Source organism: Corvus hawaiiensis, chromosome 5 (genome assembly GCF_020740725.1).
Source record: "Corvus hawaiiensis isolate bCorHaw1 chromosome 5, bCorHaw1.pri.cur, whole genome shotgun sequence".
Lineage (NCBI taxonomy): Eukaryota > Metazoa > Chordata > Aves > Passeriformes > Corvidae > Corvus > Corvus hawaiiensis.
In genome coordinates this window covers 55709377-55727663 of record NC_063217.1, presented here as the reverse complement: position 1 = coordinate 55727663, position 18287 = coordinate 55709377, and the positions used below count along the sequence as shown (strand labels likewise).

General features: G+C 40.5%; 1 protein-coding gene across 3 annotated transcripts in view; it reads right to left on the bottom strand.

Annotated features, from left to right (window-relative positions):
• Window positions 1–18287, bottom strand: part of SNCA (synuclein alpha) — a 63691-nt gene that overhangs the window by 15472 nt on the left and 29932 nt on the right. For 2 of the 3 annotated variants that reach the window (XM_048304897.1, XM_048304898.1), the window contains exon 5: window positions 7218–7253. The exons of the other annotated variant lie outside the window; for it this stretch is intronic. In XM_048304897.1, the coding sequence (XP_048160854.1) occupies window positions 7218–7253 (36 nt within the window). The remainder of the gene's footprint in view (window positions 1–7217; window positions 7254–18287) is intronic. 3 annotated transcript variants of the gene reach the window in all.

Sequence of the window (18287 nt, the reverse complement as noted above, 5' to 3'; positions counted from 1 at the left end):
CACTGAAGCACATGTGATTGTTTTCATGGTAATATTCATCACACTCCAGGAGGAGATGAGTCTCTCTTATTTTAGGAGCTAAAATTAAGCACCAGGGAGCACTGAGCTGTAACCAGCCCTGTTGCTCTGGCTCAACTCTGCTAGCAGCCTAAGGAGAGATGGCTCCTGCACCCTCCCACACAAACACTCTCCTGTGCTTGTGAGCATGCCTGTTATATTAATGACTCATCTTCATCGTAAAGCACCAGCTCAGACTTTTCATTAATCACCTGAAGTGTGCTGGCTTCTGCAGTTTGCTCAGAGTCCCCACTCTATGAATAATTCAGGCTTCAGCATTACAAACACAGGAAGGAGTTTGTGGGTCAGGCCTGGCACTTCGGCAAGGACTTTGTAACTTTACAGAAAATACATTATGGTCAGAATCTGATTTTTTCAACCCAGTGCTTGGTAATTCCTGGATATTTGTTATGAACCAGAATAACAGCTTTCGAAATGTGATTTTTAAATTGCACGGGTGGCCAGCAGGTCACTGCTGGCTCATTCCCAGTGATAGGATCAGTGAGAGAACTAGTCCTGTACCACAGCCCAGCCCTCCTTTCCTGTAGAAAAACCACGGGCTAGCTTGTTCAACACTATGGAAACCTAGAGTAAAAAAGGAATGCACTGTACTGCATTGAGGGGAAGAGAAGATAATTCCCTCAAAATATTCTGAAAAAGGCTCTACATGTGTTACGAGAATGACAAAGCCACTGAGAACAGCTGCAGGTTGTGGGGAGGAAGCACTGACTTTTGATGGACTGTGGGCACTTTCTCCTGCATCCCAGCCAACACTAGATTACATTCACAGTTCCTTCTTTACATCTCTTTCAGTTTCAATTAACTGTTTCTTAATTATTTCTGTAATAGCTTCATTTTATTCCATTTTACAGATGACCTTTTTTAATACTAACTACAAAGTAATACAGCTTCCTACTGTAGCTTAAAATGGGCTCCCCACAAATAACCACCAGGGCAAAGTACACTGTTAGCAAAAACTAACAGCCTAAAACTGATGTAAATTTATGTCCACCCACCAGCTAGCCCATCAATTTCCTCTCTCATAAAATGTCAAAGCACCTGTCAATCACGCAGACAATGTGAGAGGCTTCACCACAGGGACTAAAAGAACAACTCTCCCTTCTAACTTCTCACACCAATAAGGGAACCATTTGATACAGAGGTTAGAGCCCAGACACACTGGATATGTATCTTACAAACTTGACAGATATGTAAGCACTACATCAAGGCTATACCACTCCTTGACACATCACTTCCTTAAAATATACACCAGATATCACATACGGGGTATCTAGAACCACATATTCGGCAGGTGTATACCAGAGCAGACTGTAGACCCCATAATTGATCGCTTATCTATCAACAATGGATTGCTTATCTATCAAGGCTATTTGTATCTTTTGGAGCACCAATTTCCAGGTAGCTGGTTAACTTCAGTTCAAGAGATGTGCTTCATTCAAGCCAAAGGTACAGATCTTTATGTACAGCTCTCCCCACAAAGGAAGGGGACAGCTTCTTCCCTGGCTGGGACTGAGCCTACAAAAGCTTGTAATACCACAAAGACTGGATGCAGCAGGCTAAGTGGATAATTTGGCAGCACTCCTATCTTGAAAATACTACTCAATTTCCTTCCACGGGACAAGTGTCTGCAGCTACCCTAAAGGAAGTGTTCACTCCTCCTTTCCTTGCCTGCCTAAAATAAATACCTTTCTGGCACAGAAAACAACCTACTTTTAGACATGCTACAGATGAGCAATACATTTTGCTGTAAGACAACAGACTGAGACCTGAGCTCATGGCAGCAAGGGGCAGCCCACAGTTGACAACACTCACAGATCAGCTGAGCTCATGTCTCAGGTGGCATTGCTTTTCTGCCTGAAATACATTTTGTTTCCCCTTCTGCTTTAGATTTTTTTTATTTTTTGTTTTGCACTTCAGGATTACTAACTGCAAACCCAGCAGCCATGTGTTGCTACCCCCCAAAGTCCCAGCTCCTCTGCTGAATGGCCCCACAGTGAGGGCCTCACCATCCTCATCTCACTGTGCTTTTCACCTTGTGAAAGAGCAGTCCAAGCCCAGTCAGCACTGACCTGTTGTAAGAAATGGTCTCCTCTTATATGGGAAAATGTCCTGGCCCAAGGTGCCAGACTTTTGGAAGTGATGGAACTTCTCTCCTCTACATCTCCAAAGGACTACCTGCCTTGCTCCAAAGCCCTGCTCATTGCTGGATGGTTGTCAGTGCAACTCCAGCATGCTGGCCCAGTAGTTGAAAACTACTAAAAAGCACTGCTGACCAAACCTGTAACACCACTCAGCACTACACCTTGGGGAACATTGATGCTGTGGCTTCACCACATCAATGCTGCATTTTAACTGACTCAAAGACTTGAAATCTCAGTAAACTATCCAGTGGGTGTTTAAGTGTCCCAGCACAGGAAGAGTACTCATGAAAATACTGAAGAGCTTTCCAGTTCAAATAAAACAACATTTTATTTCCTCCGATAATACATTGCTTTAGTCAGGTCAATCTGACACTGTTCAAAAGCCCATATTTAATTAACAGCAGTTAGAAGTTGTCTTTCTACATGGGAACTTAAAAGTAATTAACTTCAGCTGCTGAGCTTGTTAAGGACACTTCCCTGTCCAACACTCTCACGCCACCTGAGCTGGGACTGAGGCCCCTTCACAGCTATACCCCCACACTCACACAGTCAGAACATGTTTTCTCACCAGCTGGACCCCAGGATTCCCACAGCACAGCCTCAAATGTCTCCATCTTTTAAGTACCTTAATCATGGTGCAATAACTGAGTAACACCTCGAGCTGGTTCCTCAAGGAGGGACCCAGAACCAAGGAGCCCCTGGGCTTTCACATCCTCACAGTGTAAGGGTGGGAAAGTCTGGAATCACCAGCTCCTGCTGTGTCCCTGGGTGTCCGGTCCCCTGGCTGGGCCACAGGTCCCTGTGCCCTTTGTTCTGCAAAGGGTCAGCACTCCACGGCCTCTTGCCTGGGGCTCGGGCTCCTGCCCCCCAGAGCTGAACCTGCAACTCTCAACCTGTAACTCAGCTGTACCCTGAGCTACCTGCACACAAAAATGCTGAGTGAACTCACTCTGCAGAAATTCCAGACTAAGTTTCCACTGCAAAGTTTTGCTGTAGTAGGGGTACATACTGGGATAATGAAAACCAGTCTGTCTATTATTGATATGTCTATACCCACACCAATTCTTGCAATGCGGTTCTTCCACCACTATAGCATATTCTGAAAAACTTTCTCAAATTTTTTTTTTTTTTTTACTATAAAAGCTTTGTTGACATTTGGGATGAAGTTCCTCAGAGAGCTCCACCAATATCTGTCTACCTTCTAAATATAATCTTTCTTCAGACATCTACCACATCCTCTCATGATACACACAGAATCTGTTCGAGCTTTTCGTACTGTCAGTGACAGATTTAACTCTGCATTTGCCAGATTGGGAATAGCAGAGATGTACCAGCACATCTCTGATGACATTTCTGTCCTTTCCCATCAATTATTAGACTGTGTAGCTACTCGTTGTCTCCCAACACCACATAACTGCTGAGAAAGAGCCTATTTCGAAGCTTGTAAAGTGCACAAGAAAAAAGAAGGCCCTCTGATGCTTGTTCTTTATAAACTGCACAGCAGGAGCCAGCTCCCAGTCCCTTCTCTGGACAACCTCTCCATTGCCCAGACTGCTTCTTGAGGTTCACTTGGACATGTGATGTGCTTTGCACTTCTACAAAGCAAAATAATCCCAGAGGATTGCCATGGGTTTGAAGTCAAGGGCATGCCATGTTTACTTGTGATTTCTGTTTTCTTTAGGAAGCTTTGGAGAGAAAAGTCAAAAATAAAATGCTCACTGCAGAGACAAAGCAGTGCCTTCCAAGTGCAAATGTTTCCACAAGTGCAGAGGCGCTCTAGGTACCAGATGTGACCATAACAGTGTCTCTGCTTTGAAAACACTATGATTAGTCTCACTTTTTTTTTTTTTTTTTGAGAGAAGGAAAAGGTTTAAATTCAGGTAATGCTCTTCAAAGGACTACATTAGAGATGCAAAGATAAGCAAAGCACTCAAAAAATCATGAAACACCATCTGCTCTCTTTTATCTTCTAATGTCTATCAGCATCACCAGTGCTGCCAACATTAGTCACCCTCCTCATGATATTGGGTGTTTTTTCTTATGCTCTCCACTCTCATAATCAAAGTTATACAATAGCAGTTTATTTAAAATAAACTAAAAAAAATCCAATACACTTGATGCCTGAGAAAACTAGTGCAAGTCAGCAGCTCAGAAGAGCGAGTTAAAACTATTTAAATAGAATTAAACTGCTAAAATTTGTTATGATATTAAGTATACTCCAGGGACTATCTTTCAGAGTCACTCAGCTCCCACAGGGGTACCAAATGGAAAACCATACTTAAGACCCAGGGCAGCACACTGAATCTCTCAAAAATCTGCTTTTGACTATGACCACAGAAAACCCAAAAAATCCTGTTGCAAGACACATTTTTACACAGGCATAGCTCATGACAGAAGTCAACTGAACTCTGTGCCTTCGGAAGCCAGGCAATACTCAAGCACTGAGCCCCACATTGATTGTAGTCTCATTCTCTCCTCACGTGAGAGTCCAGGAGAACAAATGCAGCCTCTGTCTCTCTTGGCAACTTTACACTACCAGGATTACATCTTACTCAGCTGCTTCACACAGCTTTTATTTTTATATAAAGTGAAGAAATTTTTTGCTATTCTGAAACACAAAGTATGTCACTGCCACTGCCTGCTGACACCAGGGTGCAGCTCATGACAAGTGCTGTAGACACTGGAAAGGCACCAGCACACCTTGGCTGGCAGGTGGAGCAGGGCAGCCCAGAGAATGCTGCTCACAGGTGTTTTTCAACAACTCTGCACAGCTGAGCTGGGACCCAAATGATTTGGATCCCTTCGTATGTAGCCATCACCTGGGAAACACATCCATTATGCCCTGCTCTCTCCCCATCACATCTCTAGCATAGGTGGCAACCAAAACCGCAGTCTCATCCTTGGCATTTAATCCTGGGAAGTAGGGGCTGCGCTGTGCGAAAGCGTTCTGTTCTCAGCATGCATGTCACAGGCTGCATCTTTGCAGGAGGCTCTGTGACTCATGCCTGACTCATGCAAGACCTGTACCACCAACACCATCCATCACAGCCAGAAAACAGAGTACCTGTCCTCAGGTTAGGAGCTATCTTAATGCCATGGGTGTTAAGGAAGAAATATGCTCAAACTGAGGTAGCTGGTGCGAGGACACTTGAAGGAACACGATGCTGCCCTGATCCCCAGAACCCTCACTCAGCCCAAGCACTGCAGCTTCCACGGGAAAGATTAAATGACAGTACCCACCAGCTCAACTTAAATTAACCACAGCACCCTGGCATCCAAATCCCACTGAGGACTTTTGCACACACACTCTTGAGTTCAGGTACCCACACAGAAGAATGAACCCATGCACACACTTGGTCCTTTACACAACCAAGTCCTGGTCTTTCTGGCACTGTGATTTGTGTGAGGCATTTTTCAAAGTTTCATGTCTTTTCCTATCTATATTTTCCAATATGAGATAGCAAAGTTAGTAATTTTCTTACTGTTACAGCTTCACCCCCACGAAGAGGGAGAGGGGAAAACCAGGATTTCAGAACATTTGAATATTTCTTACAAAGTCACCTTCCTCTCTCCTTCCAGCCTCAGTAAAACAAAGCCACTTCTCCCCCACATTTAAAACCACTGAGCTCATTAACTACTTAATGAGTTTTGTGCTTTCCTGCTGCACAAGCAGCAAGCCTCAGTCTATTTTCCAAGTCACAACTTCTTTTTGTTGTCATTTCTAATACATAGTTTTGTGCACAGAGGTTTCCTGAGAGCCATGTGGACCAAGACATGTTTCTTCACAGTAGGAAGTACAGAAATTGGTAGAAGAGCAGCACTAAAATTAAAGCATTTATTTGATATGTCAAACAAAACCTACAGCACCCAACCCAGAAGTTCATTATATTACACTAGCTTAAGAAAGCACAGGCAAAATGTGTAAAATAGTGGAAATAGAAAATTTGAAACCTTATAGGGTATATTATATTTAGCAATATAATTTAACTGCACAAACTGCTTAAGCATTGGACACGTATATCATTATAGTTTATCCACTGCAAGTAACTCTGCCAGTGGAGACAAGAAATTGTAAGTTGCCTGTAGGGAATTCTTTTGGATGAATTATCAGAGGGCGGTTGAATACTCAAAACAAGACATTTTAGAAACGTACTTCTCAAAGAATATCCTCTTTAGTTAGTCCTTCTGGAAAACCAGGCCAGATTTTTAATTGTGTATCTGTCAGTGCAGATCATCTAAATCAATTATTTAAATTATGCTCAGTTTTCAGACATTAGTTTTAAGAAGGAGAAGAAAGAGGAGAGATCGATCATGAGATGATCTGCTTGGTTGATCTCTGGCCACTACTTCCAGAAGAGCTGTTAGGGGGAAGCAGACAGACATCCACACATGCAGGAATCCATCTTTTTAAGCTACTACAAATCAGATCCAACGACCTCCTGGGCAGCATTCAGCAACTGCCATTAAAAATGGTCACCAGTACACGTCTAGAAGGCATCTTTGAACTAATTAGTCAGCTTCCAAACTGCAACAGCGTTCCAAGAAGAAAACAAACATCTCTTATATTGTCACTTTTTCAAGTTTATATTTTACCTGATCAAAACCATAAAGAGCTAACATGCTTGGTGTTAAGAAAAAGGCTCAGATCCAAAGTCAGTGCCACTGCTGCCAAAAACTTAAATCAGTTTTGGACTGAGCCATGCATTTGAAAGTTTTTAAAGACTAGAGCTGTCATTTGTGTCATAGACTTAACTGTCTTAGATGCTTAGAAATTATAATAAAAAGCAAAATACAATGCTGTTAGCCTTAACACAAGTTATCTGCATCATATGAATTTGTCTAGCATTACCAGAATTCTTAACTTGTATGTTAGTGCAGGTGAAAGCAGTTAGGATACAGCAGGATATTAGGAAGTATCATTTCAGGAAGCAGTCATACAGCAGCTGAAGAACAGGCCAGTGGCAGCATCTTTCTCCATATCCCCAATCCTTCAATTACCTTGTGGTGAACCATGGGGAAATCACAGCCTTGGTCCTAGGAGGGAGAGGATATGTGGTGGACAGTGAGGAAGAGCAGAGGAAGTGGTTTTTAAGAGTAACCATGTAAGCAGAGTCTACAAACCACCAGCAAATAGCTACAGAAAAAACAAGAATGAGTCCCTGCCACAGGCAAAAACGTATGGTCCTATCTTTTTGAAGTAATTTTCCTGATTGGAAAAGTCAAGCCAAGCATCTTGTTGCCTGTGAAGTGGGAATAATTAGGGATCCTACACAGCCATTTCCCAGCAACACCTGTACAAAGAGGAAAAGTAGCTTCTTCTCCTATCAATTGCAAAATAGTATTTTTTTAGAAGAAATTTATCCTGACACAAGTTCACAGATTTATATTTCTTTGCCCTCTTTAAAACAATTATGTAACTAAATACAGAAAATAATTCTATTTATGCTCTTTGGCATCTAAGAATTTGGCACAGAACCAAAGAAAAGAACACATGTAAACAAAATGCTTAAATAGCACAGGAAATATTCTTTTAAGATCTTACTGGGTTAAATCAATATGAATAAATGAATGAACTAGCAAAAGCTATCATTACTAATCCAACTACCATGGTATAACGAAAGGAAAAGTCTCATTGTAGCTTTGATGCAACATTTAGTCCTTGGTTTTGATCACTCTGTTTCTCTAGAGATTCTGATAGGAAATATGAGAATTAAGGGAGGAAAGGGATCTCTCAACTACTCAAAACCCATAAATAAATAAAGGCAAAACCCCAAAGCTTCAGACACCTTCTTACATTCAATCCCTCTTCCCATCACTTCCATGTAGTGCTTCAATTTTTAATTTTTTCCTTTTTCCTAATGTTACCATTATGTTACCTATGAACCTCAGTTATTGGGGAACTCCATCTTCACTTAATCACCTTCTGGCTGATAGATCACCCAGCACAAATACCAAGGGCTAACTTGTCTTCCACAGGAATGACTTCTGGGAAGTGTGGTGCTCAAGGTCTATAAACTTCTCAGCCACATCCATGAATTTTAGCCTTCTGAATGCTTTACTAAACACTGTGCTGATTTCACCTCTGCAGAAGCCTTCCCCTTGCTTACAACAGCATGCCGAGCTCTTATATTTCACACAGATAAAGCAGAAACATTCTACAAGCTCTGCAGGTAGGGAAACAGACTTAATAGATCTTCAGTGATTAAATGCAAAGCTGCAGCCAGTTTATGATAGACCAGAACAACTCCTCCGACTTCTCCAGCAGCCTCCATCCATGGATCGAAATTTCAAAGTAGCTCAAAGTGCATCCCAAGCATTTTAAGCTCTGGAGTTAAAAATTAATTTTGCCTAGCAACATGGCCTTAAGTTATCTTACTTTCATGGAAGTTGTTTCAGCGATCCTTTTTAGTACAGAAGCAGCTTGGGTTCACCATCAGCCATTTCCTTTACAACTGGTACTGAGAGAACCTGGAAAAAGCTTCACTTGATCCATCCAACCTTGAATTTTCTTCCCTGCTTCCTGTACTAATCCTTAACTGAATATCACTGCCCCCATTTCCACCAGAACAACAATTCATGGAAATTACTTGCTTTTTTACCATACAATACAATATTTCAATTTCTGATTTTCTTTTGACATCTGTGAGCATGCACAGAGTTCACTATGGGGTCACCAGCTGCAAATGTCACTTCCCATATTTTTGTGGAGCTTCTCTTGACTACTTGCTTGTCGGCCATCAGGCAGGTTATCCTGCCTTATTGTCAGCGTCTCTGCTTGTTTCCAAGGACAGAACATCTAATTGTTAATGATTACATGTCCAAAATTCACCAGCTTCATAACTACACTCCAACTCAACTGAAGATGCTTTGACAAAGCCTTCACATATTCTATCTTCCCCAGTTCCACCTTTTAAAAAAATTGTCCTTTGAACTCCTTTATCTTCTGTGAAGGAAACCCTCCTGCATATGCTTCACACACACACAGCTCCCTCCCAATCCTCAGCAGGGAAAAGGGACACGAACCTTAAGTACAGAAAGAATTTTTCCTCACTTAAACAGGCTTTCAGTGGGAGCCATATGAAACTTTGTGCATCACCCAAATAATGTGGTTCAGGGTGAACAGTCCTTTTTTTTTTTCTTTCTTTCTTTTTTTTGGCCAAAACTCCTATTGTTCCTGAAGAAAAAGGAAGCCTTAAATTGTTTTTCAGCCACATTCTCCACATTGGATACGCTGCCAGATCTTTGCTGATCGCTTTATATGCTGACGCTGCTTTTATTTTTTTTGCTTGTTGAACTAATGTTTTTGTATTATTTTCACATGCTGTTCTTTGGAACAACACAGATTGTTTTCCCAGTCACAGAGTTCCCATCATTACCTTAGCCACAAGTTGTGTATCTCTGTTTTAGCCACAATCCCTCATCACTTAGTGTGATCTATAAACTCTGATATTCATTCAGCTCCCATGCTTTCAGACAAAGAAAAATAGCCTACCAAATGCTTGCAGGAACTACACTACCTGTCATTCTTTCTGTAATCCCTGGCACCTCTGTTCATCGCCCTTAGAAGAAGAAGAAAAATTAAGGTGAAGAGCATGCAACATCAGTGCTTCTTTTCTGCTCAAATGACTATGTGGGTTTATTTTCTGTTCCTGCAGGAAAATCTGGAGTTAAGTCCTCAAGGTGTAGCTAAGCATATCACCTGTGATTTACATGTTCCTCCTTGGGACATTTGGTGGCCACACCACAAAAGCAAAGCTCTTGGGCCAGGCTTCCCCAGGTAGCTGACGCTGAGGTCAGGTTGTTCACAGTAGGGTTATGCTTGCAGAACATGCAGTCCTAGGTTTTAGTGGTGCAGTGATTTCTCTTACAGTTTCCAGCAGGAGGCACACCTCATCACTAGAATGTTCACAGAGAGATTTTTGACACACATTGTGGCCATTTTTTATTTCCCTGCTACCTCCATTTGAAATCTCAGTTTGTCTTGATTCTTTCCGAGTCAGAATCCTTAAGAATTTCTCAGGTCATTCAAAAAATTACCAAGAACCCTAGTAAAACTTGCAGAATTACATATCAAATTTTATTTTAATGGGGAATAAGTTAATTGAAACATAAAAGATGCTGAACTCTAAGCAATTGTAAAGGAAAATATTAAGTCAACATAGTGAAAAGCACATCTCCTCAACTTCCAAGCTAGTTATCATTTTTGTCCTAGTGGCTACAGCTACAGCCTTTGGAAAAATCTCAGTTTTATATGTTCTTTGCTTTCTCTCAGTCACTCTGTGGTGGTGAAACCATTAGTATTTAAAATTGAAGGGTCTGGCTAAGAAGTTTATCTTATCTACAAGAACATTCTTTTTAACCAAAAGCTAGCAGTCCACGATGGTTTCCAACTCCCCACTCCTGAGTGAGGGTAACACCAGAGAGGGGGAGACACCATCTCAGTGTTCCCTCACTAGGGCCACAGTGAAGAGAGTTTCTCTCTGACCTGCCCTCATTTGTGCTCGCACTGTTATGCACTCAGAGTCCCCGGGCCCCCTACAGCTCTGTACCACATCTGTTTGGAACACAACAAAATCCCATCTTTCTCAGAGGCCCGAACAAATGAAACCAGTGACCTTGTTTCATTTCCTTTTCCCCAAAGGAGCACTAATTTCAGGGCTGCGCTGTAGCTGGCAGAACAGTATGTCTTACAAATGAAGCAGTGAGAAATAGCATTCCCAACATTATATTGCATAATGCAAGGCACTGAGATTTACTATGTTAGTCACGAGCCTTTACATACTGTACTCATCTATTCACAGAGCACTGAATCCTCCTTTTTAGAAAAGGCTCCTACATGTCCCATGCTAACAAAGATGACATTTACGAGTTTTACCATGAGTCTTCCTTTCTCTTCAACTAATTCTGTCGTGGTAGGAGTATGTCACTTATTTATGGCACGCATTTGGGTGGAGTGTGGGGTTTTAATCACCAACTCAAGGAATTTTTGTTGCTGGACATTTTGGCCAAGGCTGTGTTCATTTAAGAGTGGCTCAGATTTAGTAACACTGAGGAGCCCAACTGGAAGCACTTTAGGAATACGTATTTCAGGACACTTCTAATTAATCTCAGATTAGACATCCTGAAGTTAAAATCCTAATGATGGGTTACTCAACAACTGCCTTGGACAGTGACCTAATTTTAATGCTAAAATGATTTCATCTATTTTATTGCTACTGAGAGAGAAACAAAGTAATTAGTTGGTGCTTTTTAACAGGACAACCAGCAATTTAAGTTTCTTTTACAGGGAAATAGTCAGAATTGCAGAGTTATCTGCAAATAAATCTTCACTGAATTGCTTCTCCACTGCCAAAAACAGGCCCCCATTGCACAGAGAGCAGAGGCTGATAGGAGAGAACTGCATCATTAAAAAGCTAAAATGTGTTATTCCTCTTTCTCATGCAAACATTGCTTCTCTTTCACAGCCTTAGAGGCAGAGTAAGAGCATCCCATTTGAAGGAAACCTTCCCTCCAGTTGCTTTGGAGGAAGGAGTAAAATAACCAGTACAAGCCTACACAAACAAAGTGAAAAAAATCCCAAACCCCTAGAAGTGAAATACCTTAGACCTTTTTAAAGTCTGGTTACCTTCTGACCAAACTTTCTATCAAATACTTGACCAGATCTTTAGGTGGTCCAAAATGAGCATTGATGAAAGTCAAGTGACAACCACTGGCACTTCATGAACAAAAAGTCAGCAGTTTGGGTGGGGATTTGGGAACTGCACCAGAGGCACTAAAGGTGCTCTCAGAGAGAAAAATCAGTAACTCTCCCACTGACTGTCATGGCCAACAACTACACACAGCTGAATATCCTGCTCCTGGATGGAAACAGAAGCACAGGCAATAAAACACCAGAGCAGATCTTGTCCAACAAGATTGCTTCTTTTGCACAGACTCATAAAATTAGTGGATTAAGGGTGCACAGTTAAATTACTCTAGTTAGATTTTACCCAGGCAGCTGGTGCTGTACCTCAAAAATCTTGATTTAAAAAGTAACTCAAATTGATCTGAATATAAACAAGGCCTTTTGAATTTAAGCTGTAAAGAAAGAATAACAATAAATGACAGTGTTTCAGTTTGAAGGAAGGTGTCTCATCAGTTACTAAAAGGATTTTTTAAAAATATCTTCCTTAAAAGATCTGTGATAGAAAAGACAGCATACTAGTCACAGATTTAGAAGTGGTAATGATGTGGAAGAAATTCTAATTACTGGCAGCAGAACAGGAACACAAATCTAAAAACTGAATCTCAAGCATAAAACTCCCAAAATTTATCCCAGAAATAATTTGTTCATAAGCTTAAAATTTCACTTAAAAAACCCCCCACAACTATTTGTAGCAGGAAATTTTGAAAATGTGAGCCAAGTCTAACTGTTACATGTGCAAAATCCCAGAAATACCCAGATGACAGCTCAGAGATGCCACATCTCCCCTCCACTTCCGGCTGTTAGTCCGAAAACTAAGAACAACAGTTTAAAGGTCAGCACAATTAACTATCGCAGTAAGTCTTGCTGCAAAACCAGCATCCAGCTAAAGCCCATAATACCCACAACTTGAAGACACTGTCTTTATATTGCCTATTTTAAAAAGTACCCATGAGAAGCTGCAGTCACACTAAGCCATTACAAAATATTCCTGAACACTCATACAAACACAATTTTTGTAACCATTTCAACGGCATTCACCATTCCTTTTATTTACATTCTATTATCACACATATGAGAAGCCACTCCAAATATGCATGCAGTAACGTATTGGCACAGTTCCTTCAAAAAGGCTTTGTGAGCTTGGAAGACTTTTTATCCAAGAGCAAGAACATTCTGTGCACTCGGTGACCAAATGCACAGGGCAAATAACAAATAGCAAACAGCAGACAGAGCAACTGATAGGCTGAAACAGACAAACAATTTTGAATAATGGGTAAATTAATGGAAATTGAAATCTGTTCACACATCATTTATGGATACAATGGCTAAAATTTCTGCATAACAAAGTTTTGAAATAATATTAGAAAATACTACAGGAAAAAGATAGCTACCAGGCTATCAAGACTGGAAGATTATTCTTGTTTTTCCCCCCCAGTTTCTTTTAATTATACAGTCTAACACAAGAAAACCACAGCTTTACTGGATGAGTAAGTTACATAAAAATGTAGGATTTCCCCTTCTTTCTCATTTTATTGCAAGGTGCATATTTTTCAAGAAATGCAAATAGAAACTCAGTTAACGTCAAAAAATATCAGGATGAAGAGCATCTCAAAGAGCTCAGATTTGGTATTTCTTTGATCATCAACTTGACCTTTGCCTGCTAAACAGCACAGAGACAAGACAAAGACAGATGAAAACTAAAGGACATCAAATACAATCACTGGTGCCACATAAAAATCTTCAAGTGGGACACTGGCTGCAGAAGGTTACATGGATTCAAATAACTGTGGGACAAGCTGAGAGGTATCAAATGGAAACAGCACTTTTCTTACAGTGTGGTGACACCTCTGAGTTAGGAAGTCCCTCAATTAAAAATTCCTCCTGGCAAGTGAAGAGTTAAACCATACCATGAATGCCCTGCATCTTCAAGAGGAGATTCACATGCCACACCAATGTTTGTAACTCTTCTTAGGTTCTTACCTCTGATGCATTTAAAAACAAAAGAACTAACACATCTAATGTACATTTTTTCCTTCCAAAAATCAACAAAATAGTAAGACCATAAGAAACTCCAAACATTTCAGCAATGATTGTAATTTCAAGAAGCACAATGAACAACTGAAATCTACATGGCAAATCTGTCCCAATGCTGAGCACTGAAGCAACAATATCAAAAGATGCAGCTCTGAGTCTGAACAACAACTCAGTGCCACATTTGAATTTTATGCTGCTCTGTGCAACTCCCCCTTGCCTTTGTATTAGAAAGTTTTAAATAAAAAGGTTGTTCAAAGAGATGCTACCACTTTGTTTCCCTGTTACTATAAGAAACTTTTATCCTAAAAAAGCTGAAGACAGTCATCACCCAACTGAAAATTTAATCAGTTTAAATTTAAGAGGACAAGCAATTCATCGGGGTTGGGCTGTAGCTGACTAGACAGATAGAGTTAAGATTTCTTTCAGTGTTCAGGAACTGCAGACAGCACAGTTTCTAAAGTGCTTTAGGAGGGCTGCTGTATATTAGCCAGCAAATAGTTGCAGGTGAAGCCCCAAAGGATGTTCCAATAAATCCTTTAAACAATACCTTTAGGTGCCTAAACCAATACTGTGGTAGCGAGCCTGCGCTTACAAGTCCGTATTTGGCAGACAATTGACCACTTCAGGTTTGTAACTCTGACATCAACACTACTAATAGGACTAATTACTGTAGCTTATATTTTTCTACTTCTCAAACAGCAAGAGAAATCCAAGCTTCCTGCCTTGCATTTCCAACAGAGTAGAAGCATCTGTTCTGAAGATGAAAAGTGACATTTGCTTTTAAGTTCTTTGAAATAATCCCCATGCTTTTCAGAGTGTAAGGACTAATGATTTCTGTCAGTTTGGATGTTTCAGGATCCTGTTCTAGTGAGCTACATTTCTGTCACATTTTTTTTCCTGGATAAAATACAAGTAAATCCCAAAGCAACAAAACTTGTTGCACAGCTGCAAAGCCTTGAGAGGTGTATTCCACTCCATCCATCCAAACTATACTCTTTTGGATACAGTGTGACTTCAGACAACCATTACAGGGGTCTTCACCTGAAGATTACTAAAAAATATATTGCGTTCTACTTACAGTTCAGACTGTGTGTGAGGAAAGCACTGTGGCTGCTTAGAGAACAACCCCTGTGATTTGGGAACATGGTTTTTGTGAGTCTGGTCCCTGATTAGAAGTACAGGAAAAAACTATCAGCAGAGCAGCTTCAGGCCAACACTGGTCTGTGTGTGTTTCTCTTCAGTGGAACCCACTATGGCACAAGGCATCCTCCTCCCCAGCCACATAAGAGGTGATTTACTCTCCACAAGGATTGGACTCAAAGGTAATGTACATAATGCTGAGAGACTGACTAGAACTCATGGACTCACCATCTTTTAAAATGGAGTAGGGCCATGCAAATGCATGAATCTATCATGTCTGGACTGATGCCTGTTCAGGTGGTCTGAATATGTACTTTTTAACTGTATCTTTAAATACCAACTGGCAATGAACAATTCAGATTCCCATCTCTTTTCTCAAACAGAAATAGACATTTATGAGTGGCACTTGAGCCAATCCTGTCTAAATAATGTGACACAGAAGAAAGAGATTGTTGAGAAAAACATGCACAGAATGGTACTGCTATCACATCTCATGCTACTGCATATGTGTTCTGGTAGGAAACATTTCAAATACAGCCCAAGTAATAAGATAAGACTTAAATCACAAGGAGGAAAGAATTAGTATGCACTAGAAGGTATGAAAAAACAAGCAAGGCAGAATTATTTCCCTGAAATTAAAAGTGTAATTACTTTGGTGCGAAGTTTCACACATCTCACAGATATTTTAACAGCTACTCCTCCAAAATGCCCCCTTGTTGTAAACCCGTCTCCATCCTTGATCACCAGCAATAAGACTGAAAAAATTTCAAATAATAAACTCCATACAAGCCACGAAATTCACTCTGTTCCATTTCCACCTAAACATCTGTTTTTCCAGTGATGGACATGGAGGACAAGGACTAGGAGATAGGCTATTCTACCATTCAGTCTTCATAAAGTAACTGAAAAACTCAAAGGTCACCAGTCTTGTGATCACTATCTCGTATCAAATAAAAAAATCCCATCACCTTGCAGTAATTGTCTGCTTCTCTGGCAGTCTGAAGACAACTCTAATAGCTTACTGTATTTCAGAGTCTGAGGCAATGAAGAACCAAACTGCTTGGCTTGGGAAAGATGAAAGGGAAAGTAGCAAAAAAAAAAAAAAAAGACAAGAGAGTTCTAAATTATTACTACTTACTTCAGAGTTAATATAGTGATCTTTCAGAAGGGAAAAGAAGTTAAAAGGCAGTATATGCCATCACAATAGACTAAATGCATATAGATACAACAGTACTTCAGGAAAATGAACAGATGACAGTCTGGATGATCTGTCCAAAAGCACAGCTAACATCTGTGCTTTTTTTTTAATTGCACTTATGTGCAAGGCTTGACTGATCATTATTTTATATATTCACAGCTGAAGAAGCAGTTTCCATCTGACAAGAATATCCTGCTGCCTGGCATTTGTACTTTTTACTAATATCCCAATTACATTACTACTGGTGACCAAGAAGTGGAACAAAGTATTCAGTAAGAAATATGGCCGTGCCAAATTATCTCAGATTCCAGACATTCAGTCTACACAGTCTTGAAAAACAAAACTATTTATATGGCATAATGAAGTACTCAAAGATCAGAACAATCTTGAATAGAAGGCAAAATAGAAATCAAACACCAAGCAAATGGAACAAGTTTTCTGTTGAGTAGGTTTGACTGACAAGATCATCCTTACTTGCTGTACTTGCTGTCAAAGAGTGACAGTCCATGCTGAGGTGGTTGAACAAGCAGTGAAATAAAAACTTATGTCAAAGGAAGTAAGAAAACTTAACTGTCACCAGCTGTCAGTGTACCAGCCTTACCCTCTTGTTCTTAGTCAATTCTAGTTGCTTTAAAACCTTGCCAACCTAGAAGACATATCAGGTTGATCAAGAGTACAAGACAGAACCGACAGCTGACAGGCTCACAATAGCCCTTCTTCATGCAGCCAAAGACATCAAATGGGAACAAGGGATGAATTTAACAGACCCCAGCACCATTTTTCATGGTAAGAATGTGATGTTATTTGCTGCTCTGTACTATTTGGATACCATCCACCTACTGCTTGATGCCTCTGGAAGAGCAGCTTCCCAGATGACTAACATTGACTCCCACAATAGAGAAGATGCTATGAAAGAACAATACAAGGGGCAACGAAGAACAAAACAATTTCATGTCACATTTTAAAGCCAGAAAAATTACACATCCTATTTATTTCCACCCTCTAGAGACTTACTTAATCATTACTCAGTAATGCCTGGTGGCAAAACTCTCAGGGTTTTGGTTTTTTGTTTTGTCAAGAGCAATTACTATAATTTATCTCTCATATACAACTTTACTAGATGATGTTGAGATTATTAACAAAAATCTGAACACTGCAGCATGCACTGCTCCAACAGTAAAAGATAAGGAGAAACAAGTCCCAACTGTTCAAATACAGAGTTCAAAAAGCCCAGATACGGCAATATCCCAAGGGCTGACTTAATGAAACTATGCACTCCTTGTAGGCAGTACACTTAAGAGACCTGACTGAGAAAGCCTACTGTGAATCAGAGCAACTACAAAATTATGTGCTAGCATTGTTAAAATATGCTAGAGCTCTACCTCACCAGTTCTATACACGTGTATGTACTTTAGATTATTTTATGTTATCAATATGCCCATTCACTTCTGCTTATTTCTCCTGCAATCAGCTGCCAAACACTGACACCTTCCCATGTTCTTGAGCAGCCGCAGTGACTGCAGTTCTGTTTACCTGCTCACCAAAGCACTGTTGGGTGGCTAAAGAATAGAAGAGCCCTTGATGCACCTTTAGTTTTAATATTGATATATTAAAGCACATAGGCCTGTTTAGCACCCCTGAAAAAAGACAATCCCAAGAATCATGCACTTAAGCATGAGTATGTTTTTTCAGTGAATGATTCTCATGAACATCCCAAGCCTTTCCAATGCTAGTCCACAGAGCATGCAAGTGCGGCACCTCTGGTCCCCTGTCCTTTGAGTTTGGAACTGAAGCAAGCTGTGCTTCTTGAGAGAGACAGATCAAGCCATCAGCCAAAACACGATCTTCTTGGTCCATCTCCCTCATTCCTTGCACAGCTTGGATCCTACCAGAAGCCCTTCCAAGCTTCTGTTAGCTACTCATGCAAAACAAGTGAGGGAAGGAACTTCATGCAATGCCTCATTGTTAGGAAGATAGCACCTCTTAGGGCAAAGACAACTTGCATTTCTAC